The sequence below is a fragment of the Oxyura jamaicensis genome, chromosome 22, assembly GCF_011077185.1.
Source record: "Oxyura jamaicensis isolate SHBP4307 breed ruddy duck chromosome 22, BPBGC_Ojam_1.0, whole genome shotgun sequence".
Lineage (NCBI taxonomy): Eukaryota > Metazoa > Chordata > Aves > Anseriformes > Anatidae > Oxyura > Oxyura jamaicensis.
The window spans coordinates 357,508-376,442 of NC_048914.1; the positions used below are offsets into that span (position 1 = coordinate 357,508).

Sequence of the window (18,935 nt, forward strand, 5' to 3'; positions counted from 1 at the left end):
GATGGATCTGTTTTCTTCTTTCAGTTGCAGGGCCTGCTGCCTTGGGCAGTGGTCAGCCTTCCCTCCCTGCAAGTGTTCCCCAGCAAAAAGCAGCACTTCAACAGACTCCGGCACAGCCACAAGCCAAACAAGCTCCGGCTCCCCAGCAGGCATCGCAGGCACAGACCCAGGTCTCTTCTGCTCAGCCACAAGCCACACCTCAACACCAACAGCAGCTTTTCTTGAAGCAGCAGCTGCTGCAGCAGCAGCAGCAGCAGGCTGCATATTACCAGCAGCAGCAGATGATGCAAGCTCAGCAGGTGAAAAAAATATGACCATGTTTGTTGCATTATTCCTATGTTAAAGGCCTGCAGGATCACATCTTTGCATTTATATCAGGTCCTCTACTTCTGTTTTGTGTTTTAAGGGGTAGTTTTATACATAGTTTTTAGGTGTTTTCCAATGCATCTCCAGTTCTCCAGCAAGATTTTCCTTGCTTAAACAAGGCTGGCATTTTTAATTGTTAGTGTAGAAGGCCTTGAGATATTTTTGTCATGAACATGTATAAAACCTTAGCCAGCACTGCTTCTTCTATAGCTCAAAGTATTTCAAAGTCTTGAGGTCAGCAGTTTACTGGTGAGCAGAGGCGTACAATTTCTTTTCTGCTCTTTATGATATAAGAATCCTGGCATTCCTTTTTAATGGTCAGGTCTGTTTATGTGGTACATAGTGGTGTTAGGAAGGTCTGTGAAAACATTGTGACAAATCCCATTGTGTCAGATTTGTCTAGGTAAGAGTTGTGTGCTTAACTGAAGTGTTTATAGCAGCACAGATCACCACTAAAGCATATTTAGCAATGGAAGCAAAGGGGTGGTGAATCTTGCTGTCCTGGAGAAAGGTTTGGAATAAGCAAAAATGGGAAAAGGAGAACACCGCAGAACAGTGTGTCAGTGTGCCATGGGAGCCTACTACAGACAGGTGTAACACAGAAAGGATCTACCATTTAGACAAGAAGGCTATTTTCCACCACTCCTCTGCAGGTGGTCTTCAATCCATCACAACCTTTTACTGCTTTGCCACTTGCAGTGGCTTTACCTAGTCCTATGGCTGGCCCCTGAGTTCTGGTGATGGTGCCCCAGTTCCTAGCTTTGCAACAAGTGTCTCAACTGGTTGTTTCTCAGTTCCCAGTGATGCAGCAGGGAGCACCAGCACAGCAGCAGCTGATGCAGAACTACTACCAGCAGCAGCAACAACAACAGCAGCAGCAGATGATGGCCCAGCAGGCAGCAATGCAGCAGAAAACAGCAGTAGCAGCAGTTCAGCAAAAGCAACAGACTCCAGCACCTCCACAGACCCAGCAAAGTGTGGCCCAGCCAACGCCACAGCACGAACAAGTGGTAAGAGCCTGGTGGGAAGAAAACAGTATCTGATGACCTTCAGTTATGCAGTATTTGAGTCCAAACTAAGGATCAGTGTTTGCTTGCTTGCTTTGTGAGTTGCCAGTCATTCAGAACCCAATTCATCTCTTGGGTATGCTTCTTTTGAAGTGACATCATGAATTAATTTGACTAATAAAACTCTAAGCAAGTGACTTGAGCAAAGCTGGGGAAACCTTCCTTGTCTCGCTCTTTCTGTTTTGTCTTAAGGCTTTGTCAAATTCACACGTGCACTTTAATATTAACTTTCAGCACTGAGCTGTTTGTTAGCAGCTGATGAGATAGGAGTTGTGTTCCTGGCCTTCTTACTGATGTACTGAATGGCCTGGGGCAAGTCAGTCTGTTAAAATCTGAGTGAGTTGTCAGTAGTTGGACAGATTTTGGATGAAGCCCATTATCGCCCTGTTCCTTTTAAGGGAGAAATACCTGACACGTAGTACTGAAGCACATCTCTAAAGAATTTTGCTCTGATTTACTAGCACAAAAATATTCCTTATTTTATTAAATCAGTTGGACTGAAATTAGCCTCATCCCCTCCACCCCCAGAATAGGTGCATCATAATAGGTGCACCCATCATAATAGGTGCATCTGGAGACATCTACTCCTGTAGCAGCAAGAAGAGTGGTGGTTGGGTCATTTAAAAAAAATACTAGGATATCATCTCTAAAAGAGCAGACTCTCCAAGCAGAAGATACCAAGCTACCTGTCAAAACCTTTTCATGCTGCAGGACTTCAGCTTAATAAGCTCTGCATTCATTTCTGCGGAGATTTTGGCACTGCCCTTTTATTTCTAAGCACCAAATGTACTGTTCTGCAGTGACCTATATATATATCAAGATATAAGGTGGGTGCATCAGAAGCAGTCAGGTCAGCTTGCTTCTCAGCCACACTGAATTAGTCTGCCTGAAAAGGCCAGATAAAAAGCAAGGCGGCTAACCACTTGTTTGCCTTGGCCCACTGTAGTTAAGCATCACATTGGAAATGTAACTCTTTTCTCATTGCTCTCTTAGGTATTTCCAAGTTTTGCATCCATCTTCTGTGGTTGAAAATGTCCTGCGATGATACTGAATGGGGAATAGGGAGCTCTAGTATCCAGGCAGTAGAGGTGACATGCACAGCTGTCTGCTCTTTGCATCCAGGTTTCCCCTCTTTTAATCCCCCCAATGGCTGGATCATGCTATCTCACTGACACTAATTTCATTTTTTAAAATTGCATCTGAAGTGATGTTGTTTATAACTACAGAAGAGTATTGAAAGCATTTATGGGTTTGTGATTTTAACACAAACAAGACTGAAGTAATGAAAATATAAAATTGGTTTGAGAAAATTCTTGAAGTTTTCAAAGGGTTTGTAGCTGGACTCGTGGTTTACACCTAAGCCAAACGTGCTTTTTTTCTGCACATGAAAATGGTAAATGTTGCTCCCAGGGTCCTTGTGCCCTTGCTTTTTCTTGCTTGGTAGAAAACTAAGCTTCTTGCACGATTTTTTTTGCAGAAGTCCTCTACTCCTTTAGGAATTGAACCCAACCACACGCTATCTACTCTTCACCTTGTTCCATTCTGTGTGTCTGTATAGCAAAATTTCTGCACACTATGATCTGATTTCTATGGTCTACACTGGACTTTGGCCTCTTTACCCTTGATCAAGTTACTGAGGGCAGTTGACCTTTAATAACCATAGGGGAGAGAGTTTTTTCTTGTGCAACTGTAGTAATACTGAAATACAATAGACTAGCTATTGCTAGCACTCCACCTCCCTAGATGCTTCTTAATTGTTGTTTTGGTGTGGTATTGTTTTTTGTTGTTGTGGTGGTATTATTTTTTGTTGTTGTTTGCTTAATTTCCCTCCAGACTATTCCTGATCTATGACTTGGAGGTCAGATCCTCCAGAAGATAGCCTTTTTTCCATCATTGCAGTTGTTCACAAAGATCATAACCATTTTACTTTCTGTCCTAGATGCAGGCACAAATAAGACAACAAAAACCTCAAACCACACCACCTACAGCAGTTCAGGGGCAGAAGCTGGGTTCTCTCACCCCTCCATCCTCCCCTAAGACACAACGTGCAGGACACAGGAGGATTCTGAGTGATGTGACACACAGTGCTGTTTTTGGGGTTCCAGCCAGCAAGTCTACCCAGCTCCTGCAGGCAGCTGCTGCTGAAGCCAGTCTCAACAAGTCCAAGTAGGTGGCTGCTCAGTTGGTATCAAAGGGTATGGAAGGTGGGGGTATATGAGGCTCTTTGGGGACTTCCTGGGCTCAGCTATGAGGTGAAGGTGGACAGCAAACTCTGTGGTACAAGTCTTCACATTCCCAAGACCACAGTGTAGGGCTTTGCAGAAAGTCACAGAAAATCTTCCTCAAGGGCAGAAGTCCTCCTGAGCCTTTCTGCTCTCACAAGAGGCATAACTAAATGGGGCCTTCAAGTGGATTACAAAAGCGCATGCTGCATAGCACCAGACCTTCTGCAGGAGCACTTGATAGTTGTTCTTATAGTATCTACAGGCAGGAAGCCTCCACATGGACATTGCAGAAAATTGTTTCGCATGGAATGCCTATGATGCTTGTTTTAATCTTTGACATCAGCATGCTGAAACAGATTACAAATAGATAAGGAAGGCTTGCTGGTCCTAGTGTTCTTGGTATGTGAGTATGATACCTTACACTGAGTGCTTTAAGTATGAAGTAATTATAATACAGTAGCTTGGACTAGGCTTATAGCGCTGGCCAGAGAATTTCAGATGGATTATTAATGACTGTTTGGTTGGGATGATCACATCCAGATCTGCTTCCACTACACCCTCGGGTTCCCCAAGGACCTCACAGCAGAATGTCTATAACCCACCTGATGTCTCCACATGGAATCCATTTGATGATGATAACTTCTCCAAACTCACAGCTGAGGAGCTGCTGAACAAGGACTTTGCAAAGTTGGGTGATGGTAAGTTCATGGAGGTAGTTTAATACCTGCATGCTCTCGAAATTGAAAGTGGCATGGAATGATGCTTTGTCAGCTGCTTCTGGGTTGCTCCCATGTTGTCACTGTCTTCTGTACCTGTACAAGCTAAATCCTTCCAATGTCCTGTCTCAGCCCCTGTCCTCTGTTAAGCATGATCCTCAAAGGGAGAGGTACTAACTGCTCTTACTGTGGCCTTGATCAGTTGGTTGTAGAAGCTACGGTATAAATTCTGCTTCCTCTGCAAGTAATGATTTGCAGGAAAGGCCTAAAGTCAGTTACTGAAATAGCTTCTTAGAAGTATAGATAAGTAAACAACCTTTGGAATGGAAGTTTTTCCCCTAAAACTGTGTCTGGCATTTCAGGAAAAGCTCCAGAAAAGATGGGCAGTTCCACAGAGAACTTGATTCTGGGTTTCCAGCCGGCTTCTTCTGCAACTCAGACAGATGCATTTGGTGGCTCTTCTTCCTTCACTGCTGGAACAGGTGAGTTGGAGCATGTTCTATAGGACAATGTCTTGGCAGCACTGCTGAAAAGTGGCAAGTCAGAGTCATATCTTCTTTGAAAGGAGGTAAAACTGATACGAAGTGAGCTGGGTCTTGGTACTGAGAACTTCAGGACAGGGTTGGATCTTCAGCAGAGAAGGGCACATAGACTTGTCACAGTTCAGTAGTAGAATAGGGATGCACCATCTATAGGCAGAAGTGGAGCTTTTGATGAGGTAAGAAATTTAGTGAACCGTTGAAGTTCACAAGAAAGCTACTTATGTTGAAGCACCACATGGCTCACTATTGGGAGTAAAATATGCAGTGTGCAATAAGGGGCTTGGACTCAGATGTTGCTCAGACATTGTGGAGTATCTTCCTTGCCTACCAATGTTAGGCTGTATGAAGCAAGAATAATAGCATCTCTGCCACAGAATGAAGAGAATAATAGAAGCTGGAGTGAGCAGGAAAAATCCTTAAAGAAGAGCAGTTTGTCTCATAATCAACATGGTTAGTGGTGAAGGCAAGAAGTTTTGTGCTTGCTATGCTGTCGGTATCCAGAGGTTTGAAGACCTTGGCTGATCTAAGGAGCTTTTGTGTGGAGGCCTCTATGTGGGGCCCTGTCTGGTATCTCCTTTGGTGCTTGGTGCCAGGGTTCTGCCCTGAGCAGCCCCTTCTGTGCTGGAAAAACTGAATGAGGGCTGCTGCTCATTTCCAGTTCTTCAGCTCCAGGAGTTCTCACTGAATGCAATAATGTGAAAAATGCACCAGTGAAAAATGCAACTGTTTGATACTTTCTCACCAAAGCAGACCAACTGTTGGCAAAAGAAGCACTAGGAAGAGACTGAAGAATCATTGAAGTCTTCTTCAAGGGACAAGAAGACACAAATCCATTTACACTTCTGTTCATGATGAGAGATTTAGAGGAGCTTATAACTGAGCTTGGTAGTTTTGGTTCTTACCTGAGAGTTTAGTAGTTGAAGTCCATGATGCAAGAGGGCTCTAGTCAGTTACTCTGAGTTTTTCCAGTTGTTCACTGCCCTGTGAATAGTTCATGATGTTCCATCAACCTTCTTAGAGTGATGCTGAGTAACAGCAGCCCTGGATTCAGCTGTAACATGCTTTCTGCAAAGTTTGAGAAGCAGCCACGCATTCTGGACTTTCTGGATCTTGTAGCACATTCAATTCTTTCAGTAGTTATCTTTAAAATTTGCCCCTTGACTCTCCTGTCCTGTAGTCTGATATAGATAGGTGCTTTGGAAATTCAGTGCTGGCGCTAGGATGGACACTTCTAGCCCTTTTCATTTTCTTTCCTCTTAAATATGAGTGTGTCTTAAGCCTCTCTGATGCTAGATGCTGTGTCTTCTTTCAGACAAAAGAGGCCCAACAAAGGGGCTCGTCTTTTGTCAAGGTATTTCACTTTCTGTTCTCCTGTAAATCAAGATAATGGTATTTCCCTTTCCAGGAGTATTTTGAGATCTGTTGCTTAAACTGTATTGGAGATTTGTTATTTTTTTGTTATTTTTTTCCTTTTCCCTAGTAACATAAATTTGTTCCGAGTGTGTTGCCAGGCCATAGCTTGGACTCTATGATACTGATCTGTGTCTCAGTGTTGAGATTTTGCTTGATGCTTTCTGCTTTTCTCTCTTCCCTGTTTCATTCTGCCTTTTTTCTTCATGGTTACCAGCTGAAAAAACGAAAGACATTCTGAATTTGGACACTAGCCCTCCTCTTCTGACTGTGCCTGATCCTTTCATTCCTCTCCCATTATCCGACACACCAGGTAACCAGAACTGAGTTTATAGAGTTGGGGGGAGATTGTTGTCACTAGTTTTGTATTCTTAATCTTACAGTTCTGTTTCTAGGCAAACCTGAAACCCTGGGCTTTTGTCAGTAGTGCTGGGCACTGACAAGTTCTGCTGAACTCAGTGGTAGTGATGATGTTCAGTGGCAGAATGTGCTATGCATCTGCATGGTGGTGAGCAGTGCTATAAGCCCCAAGGGCTATCAGATTGCTTCTAACATCAACTAAGCTGCTGTCTCTAAAGGTTACCAGTGCTCACCTAAACCGTTTTCAAATTGGTCTCTAACTTTGAAATTGCAGTTTTCATTATTGTTAATATTTCTGTTCTGTAAGAGACAGTGTTTCTTTGGCTTGAAAGCCTATTGCAAATGCTTGCTTCATTTGAAGCACAAATTAACATGTAACCTTTTCTGATTTGGCAAAATTCTCTAGTGCAGTTGGTAGCTATTTCCATTTACTTTGCAGTTCTACTTAAAAGTCTTTCCTGTGTGGTTATTTCTGACTGCAGCAGCCAACACTTTTTAGCACAAGATTATGTAAGTGCTTAGGAGCTGATTTGCAAATCAGTAAGATTTGGAATGTGGCAATGTTCTTATCCTGAAGTTTCTCTAAGCCCTCACTTGAATGTGTGCAACAGGTCCCTTCTTGTCAGCCATCCCCAGAGGACAAGTGCTTGTTACAGCCCTCACCCTTGTCCTCAGCTCAAGCTCAGAATCACTGGTAGTTGGACTATAGAGGACGCAAGCTTCAAACAGATGTATTTGTAAAGATAACATCTCTCCATGGAAAGTTAAGCGATTCTGTGGAAAAGTCTATATTTTCTGTAGTTTAGTTGGGCTTGTTTCATTCTGATTGATGCTCAAAGAGTATGAGGAATGTATTACAACTGAAAAAGAGTTTTCTCAAAGTTCAGCATTTGAATAAATGAAGCAGAACTTGCTGACAGCCTCTCTCTCCTATGTGAGTGCTTGTTGGGAGCTGACTTGCCTGGCACTAATTTGAAAAGAACCTATAGAAGATATTTTGCAGATTGTACACTCTTTTTTTAAAATCTTTCCCCGAATGCTAGTGGAAGTGCTGGTTTTCCTGATGTGAAGAGTGACAGCCCAGGCTACTATTTAGTTCTCTGCTGATGTGCTCGACATTAAACAGTTAAGCACCAAGCTGGTGGTTTTCCTTTATTGCCTGCTACATTTTGATACAGTGCAACCATACAAAGCAGCAGTCACAGCCTTAGCTGGGGGAGCTCTGAGATTATTTGTGCTACAGAAACCACTGCAAAGAAATTGTCTTTCAGCCCTGCCCTTGGGTGTGAATAATGAGAGGAGCAGTTATTGGCAGTTTTTGTAGTGGCAGGTTGCTTGTCCCACAGATTTGTCCCAGACTGGTTGCATATCTTTGCAGGCAGGTGCTAAACTTTTGGCAGATCTCTTTGCCTGCCTGTGTCAGTGCTATTGAGTTATGTTGATCTGCAAAGGTATGTGAGAGAGCTGTTTTTGTTGGTTCCCTGCAAATTGCTGTGAAGACATCTGATTTTTAATTTTTTTAATTTCTTGAACATCAAATTTGATGAGACCAGAAGCTCGTGAAAGTTTTGAATGTTTTCATGGGTCAGAGCTACAAACTTATCCTTAGTCTTGAAAACTAAGAAGGTTTGTCTGAGCTTGTATATCAAACAGAAAAGATTAAATAATAAAAGTTTAAAAATCCTTGTTTCGGACTCATGGTTTCAATCTATCACGCAGAACAGAGTGGCCTTTATGCCCGTGTGCCTGTATTACCTGTACTATGTACCTTGTGCAGAACATCCCCACAGCGAGCAGAGAGGATGTGAAAGAAAGGCATTCTTTTAGTTGTGCCCCTTGGGTCAGTAGGGTTGGGACTGACTTATGGCTCTTAGTATGCCAGCATCTCCTATTGCACATTACTGAGCTGCCTTAGTTTTGCACAAAAGCAGTGGAATTATGTTTAAACGCTTTCTCTTTGTTTTCTCTTCAGAATATTTTTATTTCTGAGAAAACATTGATTGCAAATCCCATTTATCTGACAAGATTTTACATCTATCTTCTTTTTTTTTTTTTTTTTGACTGTGGATGTAGATAGCCCTTTTGGAAGTGAAAGCATGAGCTTGTACCTCTTGGTTACAAGAGCAGTGTTGTTCAGTAAGGCTTTCAGTACAGGCATAAGTTTGTCTTTTATTTGGTATTTTCCCTGTTTGCCATACAGAGCCAGCTACATCAGCTCTTTGTGCTCTAAGCCTGTCACAGCTGATGTCTGTGCCACAATCTTGCTCCCTTTTCTGGCACCTGAGGATGCAGGTGGCATTGCTTGAATGTTGGCTGGAGACCTTCCTCCTTGTGCTTTCCTACCTTTCCTCAGTATGCACAGATGGAAAGACAAGCCTTTCTATAACAGATTCCTGAGAAATAAGTAAACAGCGCTTAACAAGTTGTGAATAGCCATAGGATCCATCCCCAGACAGCCTAAATATGTTCAAATGGAGAAGAATGTCAGTATTGAGCCATAGGCAACAGACACAGCTATGACTGCTCAGACGTCGTCGGTTCAGTAAGATCACAGTTTTTGTTCTGTGGAGTCAGTTAAACACACAGCAAAAACCTTGGCCAGCAGGTTCTAGCAGGCAGTGCTGTTTCTGTGGATAGTAGTGTAGGAGATGCACAGAATCCTAGAGGAGTTCGTTTTTAATTTGTTACAGCTTTTTTTCAGTAAAAGTGTTCCTAGAGAGGAGGAAATGTAGCACCCTACAGAGGCAGAAATACCAGCTCTGGGCAATTAGCAAGTGGAACTAGAATGTTTTTCAGTATATTTCTCCTTCTCCATTGTGTAATGGCTACAATTCTTAATGTAATTGTAACTCATAAGAGGAGGTAGCAAGAGTAAGAGTACAGCAAAACATATGTTAAAATAAGGAAGACTTAAATATTCATGCTGAAAACATTTTTCCCTTTGCATGTAGGAAAGTGAGCCAAATCCTTCTTAATAAGCTTATTGCAGGCTTCACTGCTGATTAATCATAATGGAGTAGTTGTTCAGAATGGTAATTCTTTTGCTTCGTGTGGCTACTTAATATCTATCAATATGCATTTAGCTTGTGCGAGCATGGGAGGGTAAATTTATGCACCAGGTATTCTGGAGACCTGAAATTAAAGGGAGTAATGAAACTTAATGACAAATTGTTCTCTGTGTCGTTGGGACTCCACTCTGTGAATAGTCTCATGTCTATTTTTTGTGTAGCTTTGTTTCTTTTGACTTTATTTCTGCTGGTGTGGATGGGCTCCAGAAATAGTTAATGAAGTTTGACCCAGAACATGCAAATGCTTCTGTTTTAGCTTGTGTTCATTATTAGCTGCTGAAACTGAACATGCTGATGTGTTTGCTGTCTTGACATCATTATCTGCACCCTTAAGTCATCTGTTAAGATACATCTAGAGCCTTCCCTCATGTTCTTTATCTAGAAACATCTACTCAGATAAAAGTTTGTGAGTAAGTGAAGGGTGGAGCCAGTGAAATGCCCTCTGAGATATTGCCAAAAATATTGCTTTCCAATTGTGTGAGGTTTTGCTTGGGGGGGCGGGTGGAGGGGTCTGCCTTTCCAGTCCCAGAGCAATGTTCTTCTCCAGGTACCCTGTGGTATCAGTCCTGGCTTATTCTCTCTTCTCTGCAGGAGCAGAGAGAGATGAGGTGGTGGGTGTGGGTCCTTGGCAGAGCAAGCAAGGAGCAGCTGTTGAGCAGGAGCACTGCGGTGTGAGAGCAGAGAGAGAAAGAGCTCAGCTCCTCCCTGCTGCTGGCCGGAGAACAAACCTGCCTGTGCTGCTGGCTGCGCCATGCTGATTCATGTGCAGGCTGAGACCATGCATGCAGGGTGCTGCTGGTGGTCTTTCTGTGGTGTTACCTACCAAAACACCCCTTTCTCTTTAAAATAGGTCATTCTTTGCATGTTTGCACAACCATTCACTACCTGCAACAATTCAATGTCTTAACTACAGCTGAGAGACAAGTGTAGTTAGTTATTTGGAGAAAAGCAACACCAAGCAGCCTCCACAGTGCTTTTTTGGCCATAACAGAAAGTGAGATAAATTCCCTGTCCAGCACAGTTAAATAAACATGCAAATATAGCTGGGGAAGGAAACAGGCCAAGAAAGCATGCCTGTGCCATCTGGGCACGACTGGATATTCATGCTTTTGATGAAAAGACAAACAGTGTTGCTTATTAAAGAATCATCATCATGTTGGATCTTTGAGGCTTTTAAAAAACACTTTGAGGATTATTTTTGCCTTTTTATTTCTTTCAAATGCCCATGGACTTGTGTGCGTTTTAGAAAAGGATACTTCTCAGAGCTGAGGAAGTACATAGCTTGCAGTGCATCTTCAAAACAAAGTGTTTATATCCACACCCTTGGCCTGTTTCCTAGCCCTACCTATCAGAAATGTATGGGCCTGTTGTGCATTCCTGCTATACGTACAGTTGGCTTCAAAAATGTGTTTTAAGCAAAACAGGAGTATTTATTTTCCTCATTGCTTTCTAATGTAAGACCTTCAGGAACAGGTTCTCTTAAGCTTTTTTTTCCTCTAGGTTGCAATCTGGAGGTGAGTTTCAGGCTACTGCAATGACTGAAGAACTAGAAACATGTAAAGAATCATGAAATGTTGAGATAGATTGCTAAAGCTCTCAGTTTCTAGCACTTGGGAGCATGAGTTAGGATTCATATCACTGACATCCTTGTCAAAACACACAAATTCAGCTGCTTTAATGGGAACAATATTGCCAGTGCAGTGCTCTTGCTGTTTGGCAGAAAATATCTGATGTTTTTAACCAGCATAATAACCCCCTGTACCCTAAGCCCACAAATTCTGGGAAGGTAACTACCAATCTAGATCAGGCTGTTTGCAGTGGCTTAAAAAAATAAAAAAAAGTAATCTTGCATTCTAATAAGAAGTTTTGTTCCAAAATGACACATTGACTGGGCTTCAGGTTACTGCAGGCATGCATGAGTGTGTTGTTGGGTACTAACAATTTGAGTTTACATCTTGTATTTGGAAGATGCAGAGTGGGTGCTACTCAGCTAGTTTCCTGGTGAATTCATTCCTGTGTTATTAACTGACAGTACAGTATGGTGTTTTGATGATTTGGAGCATTAAAGCCAGTGGACTACTGGAACCCCAACTAAATGAGTGTAAATAGTCTCTAGTGTTGTTTCTGTCTAGGTTTTAATTTAATCGGGACATTTGACAAATATTATAGAACTTGAATATTATTAACTTGAAACAATAAAATTGTTCACTTGATCTCTTAAGGAAACACTTAAGTGTTGTCTCACTGTTCTCTATGGTGTTTACAAAATCGTGTGTCCATAAACCTGTGTGTGTATATATATATATATATATATATATATATATATGTATTTTAAAAGCATGTTACTTATTTTTTTCTTCTCTTTCTATTTGTGCTATATAAGAAACAATTCCATTTGGCAGAAAATCTGTTAGGAAAATGGAAGTCCAGTGCTTTCCCTTGGTTAGTCAAAGTTCTCTGTGGCTGAATAATGTGCAAGGCTTCCTTTAATCTTTAATACTTGATTAATCAATAGGTACAAATCTTCCTAAGTTACTAATCTATACCTTCCTTGGTAAGTTGCCCTCCTACTCACAGCACAGTTGACTTGGCGGCATTTTTTACAACCTTGTCTTTCTTTCTCAGTTGCCGTCCGAAGAAAAGAACTCTGCTGTGTGCTCTATTGAATTGTCTTTCTTTTTTGCTATTCCTCTGCAGTACATGAGTGAGTAATGTTCTTATTGTGTGCAGTGCCTGGCTGGTGGACATCTTTTGCTTTTGAGATGTTGCATCTTGATTGTCTGGCATTTTACCCAAGTATGACAGGCTTTTGCCCTCGGTTTCCATTTTAACTTGCAAGTCTCTCAGGAATCTTTGCTCTTTCTAATAGCCTGCTCTAACTAAAAACCTGTTTGCTTCCCCTATCTCTTGATTATTTTTTTCATCACTGTAGTTCTTCTTAAAAGGCTTTCTGCATATATTTTGCTTAAAGGTATATCACCAAGTATAAATGCAGCATGCCAACTTAGTCTTTGGCAGTGGTGGTGTTGCAGGTGCAAAGTCTGTGCAAACTGACTAACTGTAAACCTCACAAATTAAATTGTGCATGATTTGGAAAAGAATGAAGAAAAAGATCAGAATGTTTTTTTAATAAATTGTCCAAGGCCTTATTCCTTAATTTATGTGTGGGGTCTGATCTTGCTTTCTTGTCCTGTGACATAAATTCAGAGTTAATTCTGCTGATGCTAAATGGAATTGCATCCTTCTTATACTGGTGCAAATCAGAGGAGAAGTTCTTGTGTTCATTCCCCAACGAAGTGAGTTTTCAAGTTTGAGAAGCTACCAATGTCTGCATTTGGGGATGCCTCTGAGAGCTATTAGTTGTAGTTATACTCTTGCTTTGCTTTTTCTGCAGTGTGTGTTTTGCTCATTTTGACTGTACTAGGGAAAAAGGCAGTAATTTCTTACTTGTGTGGATCTGGGAACTTAAGAATGAAGTGAGACATACTGCGGGCTTTTAGGTGAATGTGGCTAGGCTTCAGCTCTTGGAACAGCTGACAGAACTCTTTTTAATGCCTTCTGCATTCTTTTAAACAGAGATACCTCCTTAAGATTTGTTAAAGAATCTTGCTTACACAGCCAGCATTCTCACTAGCTGATGCAAAGCTGTAGCAAACTTGCTGCCATCCTGTCATGAGTGAAAACAGGCAAAAAAAAAAAAAAAAAAAAAAAAAAAAAGAAAATGAAGTACCAAAGGTGAGATTGATCCTGTACCTGAATCAAGCTTACTTTCCCTGTGACCTGGGAAGCTTCTGGCAGACTTTTGGTAGGCTAACTGGGAATGAGGGTGCCTCCAACAGAAAACCTCATGTGGGTGTACAGTTATCAAATAAATCACGTTTCCCAGCTGGAGTTTGATAAAAGCCATTTTCTGAGAGCCCTTCAGGAGCTGTGTGATTTTTTTTTAAATTGGGTATATTGTCTTAACCTTGTTTATCCTTGGACTTACTCATATACTTACATATTAATTGTCTGGATATGCCTATACGAGGCAGGAGGATCTCTGATACTGCAAAATCCTGAATTTAACAGCATGGTGACTGGTTCAGAATGTGGTTTGTCCTTTTAAGCTCCAGTGATAGCTTTATACATGCACAAAATTAGTCGCAATGGATTCTGAAACTGCAGCATAGAAGAGGCTATTTCTCTATGTCTTGTTATGTTGCTGTATAACTGACCTTCTTTGGCATCATGACTGTTTCCAAATCACATCCTGTGATTGTGTTCCTGCATGTCCTGAGAGTCACAGGAAACTGGTACTGTAGTGACAAAACATCTTTTGGTTTTACTGCAGTAGAAAATCTGTGCTAAGGGAATGGGAGATGGGAGAGGATGTTCTTCAGGTTGTACATAGACAACTGTATCATTCATCCTTTCTACAAATGGCAGATACACATAGCATGCTGTTTGCTTTATTCGTGGAATCTGTTCAGCGATTGATGATCGTTTCATATATGCATGACTTGGAACTGTGCATTTGTACAGATAATAGAAAGGAGATCACTAATCCCCATTTTTCCTTCTTGCACTGCTGAATTTCTTATTCAAATTACTTAGCATTGTTGGCTTCTCTCCATCTCAACCATTACTTCACTTGAAGATGAAGCAGCTTTTCTCTTTTTGTCTTTTCTCTTAAACTTCTGCTAGATAATTCCTTTGGTATCAGGACCCCCAATGCTGTTTAGTATCATGAGAGAGCCTATTTTTTCTCTCAAGAGCTTAATTAAACTGAAGCTGCCTAATTTTAATGCAGAGGGAAACAGTCTGGTGTGCAGAGTATACCTGCCTTAAGTTACTGCTTTTACCATTGGAGCTATTGCAGGGCAGAGACTTAAGAGTGGAATTTATATGTCATTGCAAAAGCATGTGCTGTTCTTGGGCTTAGGAATGTCTGATGTGGATTCTGAAAAACTTCATTTAGTGCATGTGTGTTTTTTAATAAGTGTGCTCTGCTAAAGAGACCAAACCAAACAAATGTAGAGAAGGTATTCCTATTACCTAATGTGGAACTGTGGTTTTCCCTGGGCCATCACTAGCTATCCCTTAACTTCTAGTTAAACATCATTTTCCCACTGCGTCAAGTGACTTTGCTGTTCCTCTATTCTGTCTTAACCCTATGGATTGGTACAAGATGATAAACTAAACAGAAACCCAAGAAACAAATTGCTAAACCTCAAAATAGACAGAAGCATATGATGTTTTTATTACTTTTGGTATATCCTGATGCCTTTTTTTTTGTTGTTTAATTTTTCAGCCTTACTCAAGAGGGATAAAGTTTCTTTTAATCATGCACTAAGAGGTCAAGTAGAAGTGTTGACAGATTAGAACCAACAATGAAGGAAACAAAAATGAGACAACTAACAGAACAAGACAAAGAACCACCGTCAGTCTAAATCTTTGCATAAAGTCAGTTGAGCCCAGGGGATAGAAGGGAGAAGAATAACATGTTTATTCTTGTAATTTCTACTTGCTTAAAAAATGTCTGAGCTCAATATGTTACTTCCTATGTATCTGACCAAGAGACAGTTTCAATCTACGCTATTGAGGAAAAGAAGGAAACTGTATTTGGAAACTTAAGATTCAAGGAGGGAGACTACAAGGAGCAAGACATTTGGAAATGGGATCATAAAAGGAATGATTTCAGGCAGTATATATGTGGTTTTAAAGACACAGCTTTTCAGGGCATTTGCTTCAACCTGGGCATTTGAAAACAGGCCTTCTGTAAGAGCCTGCTTCTGAAGGGAGTATCATAGGCGTAAATTTCTAAAACGTAAGTACATTTGCTGCATACATACGTATAACTTAATAGCTTAGAAACTTCATCTTAAAGCAGGAGCTAAACCCAATCTGTAATTGCACAACTCTGAGACAGTCCATGTTTTTCCCACAATTGTGTTCTGTGCCTTGCTCTTTGGATTACTTAATATAAAGCACTCTTTAAGTCAACTGTACTCTGGATGTACCTGTTACCTTTCCATTTTCCTGTTGGGAAAAAGACTTGAGCATGTTCCCTGTAATCTTGTCCCCACATTTATTTCCTGTGTTGTCTTCTCCTAGCATCTTACAATCAGTTCTTAGAATCATAGAATCATGCAGGTTGGAAAAGACCCCTACAATCTTCTAGTTCAACCTTTCACTTAGCACTGACAAGTCCACCACTAAACCATACTAGTAAGTTCTACATCTCCATGTTTCTTGAAGACCTCCAGGGATGGTGACTTCAGTCACTGCCCTGGGCAGCTTATTCCAGTGCCACACAACCCTATCTCCTTCAGCTGCTCCTCATAGGACTTGTGTTCACTAGCTTCGTAGCCCTTCTCTGGCCATGCTCCAGGGCCTCGATGTCCTTGTACTCAGGGGCTCAAAGCTGAACACAGTAATTGAGGTGCGGCCTCAACAGAGCTGAATACGTGGGGACAGACACTTCCCTAGTACTGCTGGCCGCACTCTTCCCGATTCCTGTACTCAGCTCTGGTGAGGCTGCACCTCGAGTACTGTGTTCAGTTTTGGGCCCCTCACTACAAGAAAGACATTCAAGTCTTGAAGCGTGTCCAAAGAAGTGCAATAAAGCTGGTAAAGGGTCTGGAACACAAGTCCTGTGAAGAGTGTCTGAGGGAAATGGGGAAGAAGAGGCTCAGGGGAGACCTTATTGCTCTCTCCAACTACCTGAAAGGAACCTGTGGGGAGCTGGGGGTTGGCCTATTCTCACAAATAACTAGTGATAGGACTAGAGGCAATGGCCTCAAGTTGCAGCAGGGGAGGTTTAGGTTGGAAATGAGGAGAAATTTCTTCTCAGAAAGAGCAGTCAGGCATTGGAATGGGTTGCCCAGGAGGTGGTGGCGTCACTGTCCCTGGGGGTGTTCAAGGAAAGGTTGGATGTGGTGCTTACGGACATGGTTTAGTGGGTGACGGTGGTGGTAGGAAGACAGTTGGACCAGATGATCTTGGAGGTCTTTTCCAACCTTAATGATTCCATGATTCTGTGACAAGCCAGGATGCCGTTGGCCTTCTTAGTCACCCTAGCACACTGCTGGCTTATATTCAGCCAGCTATTGAACAGTACCCCCAGGTCCCTTTCCTCTGGGAAGCTTTGCAGCCACTCTTCCCCAGCCTGTAGCATTGCATGGGGTTGTTGTGCCCTAAGTACAGGACCTAGCACTTAACTTTGTTGAACCTCTAGTATTGGCCTCTGCCCATCAGTCCAGCCTATCCAGATCCTCCTGCAGAGTCTTCCTATCCTTGAGCAGATCAACACTGGCACTTAACGTGGTGTTGTCTGTGAACTTAATGAGGATACTCTTGATCCCCTTGTCCAGATCATTGATGAAGATACTGAAGAGAGTTGCCCCCAGTACTGAGCCCTGGGGGACACCACTAGTGACTGGCCTCCAACTGGATTTAACTCCATTCACCATCACTCTTTGGACTCAGCCACCCAGTCGCTTTTTAACCCAATGAGACATACAGCTATCCAAGTCATGAGCAGCCAGTTTCTCCAGGAGAATGCTGTGGGAAACAGTGTCAAAAGCCTTACTGAAGGTAGACCACAGCCACAGCCTTTTCCCCATCCACTAAGTACATCCCCTTGTCACAGAAGATCAGGTTCATCAAACAGGACCTGTCTTTCATAAACCCATGCTCACTGGGCCTGGTCACCTGTTTGTCCTGTATGTCACGTGATGGCACTCAAGATAATCTACTCCATGAGCTTTCCCAGCACTGAGGACAGACTGACAGGGCTGTAGTTCCCCGGGTCCTCCCTCTGGCCCTTCTTGTAGATGGCTGTCACATTTGCTAGCTGCCAGCCAACTGGGACCTCTCCTGACAGTCACGACTGCTGACAAATGGTGGAAAACAGCTTGGCGAGCACTTCCACCAGCTCCCTCAGTACCCTTGGGTGGATCCCATCTGGCCCCATAGACTAGTGTATGTCTAAGTGGTGTAGCAGGACACTAACCATGTCCTCTTGGATTATGAGGGCTTTGTTCTGCTCCCTATCCCTATCTACCAGCTCAGGGGGTTGGGTACCCAGAGAACAACTGGTCTTACTATTAAAGACTGAGGCAAAGAAGGCATTAAGTACCTCAGCCTTTTCCTCATCTCTTGTCACTGTTTCCCCACCACCCTTGCCCCATCCAATAAAGGATTCTCCTTAGTCTTCCTTTTCTTGGTTATGTGTTTATAAAAACCTCTTTTATTGTCTTTAACAACAGTAGCTGGGCTGAGCTCAAGTTGGGCTTTGGCCCTTCTAATTTTGACCTTTGCACAGCCTCAAGACGTAGCCTCAAGACATCTTTGTAGACCTACTACTGAGTGGCTCGCACCTTCTTCCGAAGGTCATAAACCTTTTTCTTCTGAGCTCTAGCCACAGCTCTCTGTTCAGCCAGGATGGTCTTCTTCCATGCCAGCTCATCTTTTGGCATGTGGGGACAGCCTTTTGCTGCGTCTTCTTTCTTGAAGTCCATGCTTCCTGGACTCCTTTGCCTTCCAGGACTGCCTCCCAAAGGACTCCACCACACAGTCTCCTAAACAGGCCAAAGTCTGTCCTTTGGAAGTCCAGGGTGGCAGTCCTGATAACCCCCCCCACACACACACTTTTCTAAGAATTGAAAACTCCATTAATTTGTGGTTCCTGTGCCTGAGATGGCCTCCAGCCTTTGCATCAACCTTCTTATTTGCTTTGTTGGAGCCATCCCACATTTCTAATGGTGTCTCCATTGCTTTTCGTTGCAAATCTCCTGCTTCCTGCCTAGTTGTTCCTTTGAGGAAAGAGTCGCTCATTGCTTATGTGAGACACCATGAATGATACCTCTGCAGTTGGCAGATGATTTATTTTGCAAATCCAACCTTAAAAAAAATAGGAGTATTCCTCACAGTGATGGGAAGGTTTCAAATGCATTCAAGGCTAATGTTCCCATTGAAGTTTCCCTTTCAGTTGACCTTCTTTGGGCCTTTACTTATATAATGGCTGCCTCTTGTGTCCCTTTTTAGATTTTATTACCCCCTCCGGTTGCTTTAATGTGTTGGCTTGTGAAGTTGCTCATGGGGAGTAGAATTTGTCCTGCTTTGAATAAGGAGTTCCAAAGCCACTAGGCTGTTTTATTATTTATATAGGGCAATATAAAAGATCAATATTACTACC

At 42.3% G+C, this 18,935-nt stretch overlaps 1 protein-coding gene across 8 annotated transcripts in view; it reads left to right on the forward strand.

The window, feature by feature from the left end:
• The window catches only part of AAK1 (AP2 associated kinase 1), an 88,035-nt gene that overhangs the window by 46,524 nt on the left and 22,576 nt on the right, over positions 1 to 18,935 (forward strand). For 4 of the 8 annotated variants that reach the window (XM_035345282.1, XM_035345286.1, XM_035345287.1 and 1 more), the window contains exons 12-17: positions 25 to 299; positions 1,161 to 1,376; positions 3,373 to 3,599; positions 4,199 to 4,356; positions 4,737 to 4,856; positions 6,544 to 6,639. In XM_035345282.1, coding sequence (XP_035201173.1) covers positions 25 to 299; positions 1,161 to 1,376; positions 3,373 to 3,599; positions 4,199 to 4,356; positions 4,737 to 4,856; positions 6,544 to 6,639 — 1,092 coding nt within the window. Of the gene's footprint in view, positions 1 to 24; positions 300 to 1,160; positions 1,377 to 3,372; positions 3,600 to 4,198; positions 4,357 to 4,736; positions 4,857 to 6,543; positions 6,640 to 10,345; positions 11,579 to 12,379; positions 12,436 to 18,935 lie in introns of those variants that run through there. The other 4 variants (XM_035345284.1, XM_035345289.1, XM_035345288.1 and 1 more) reach the window with 3 other exon arrangements.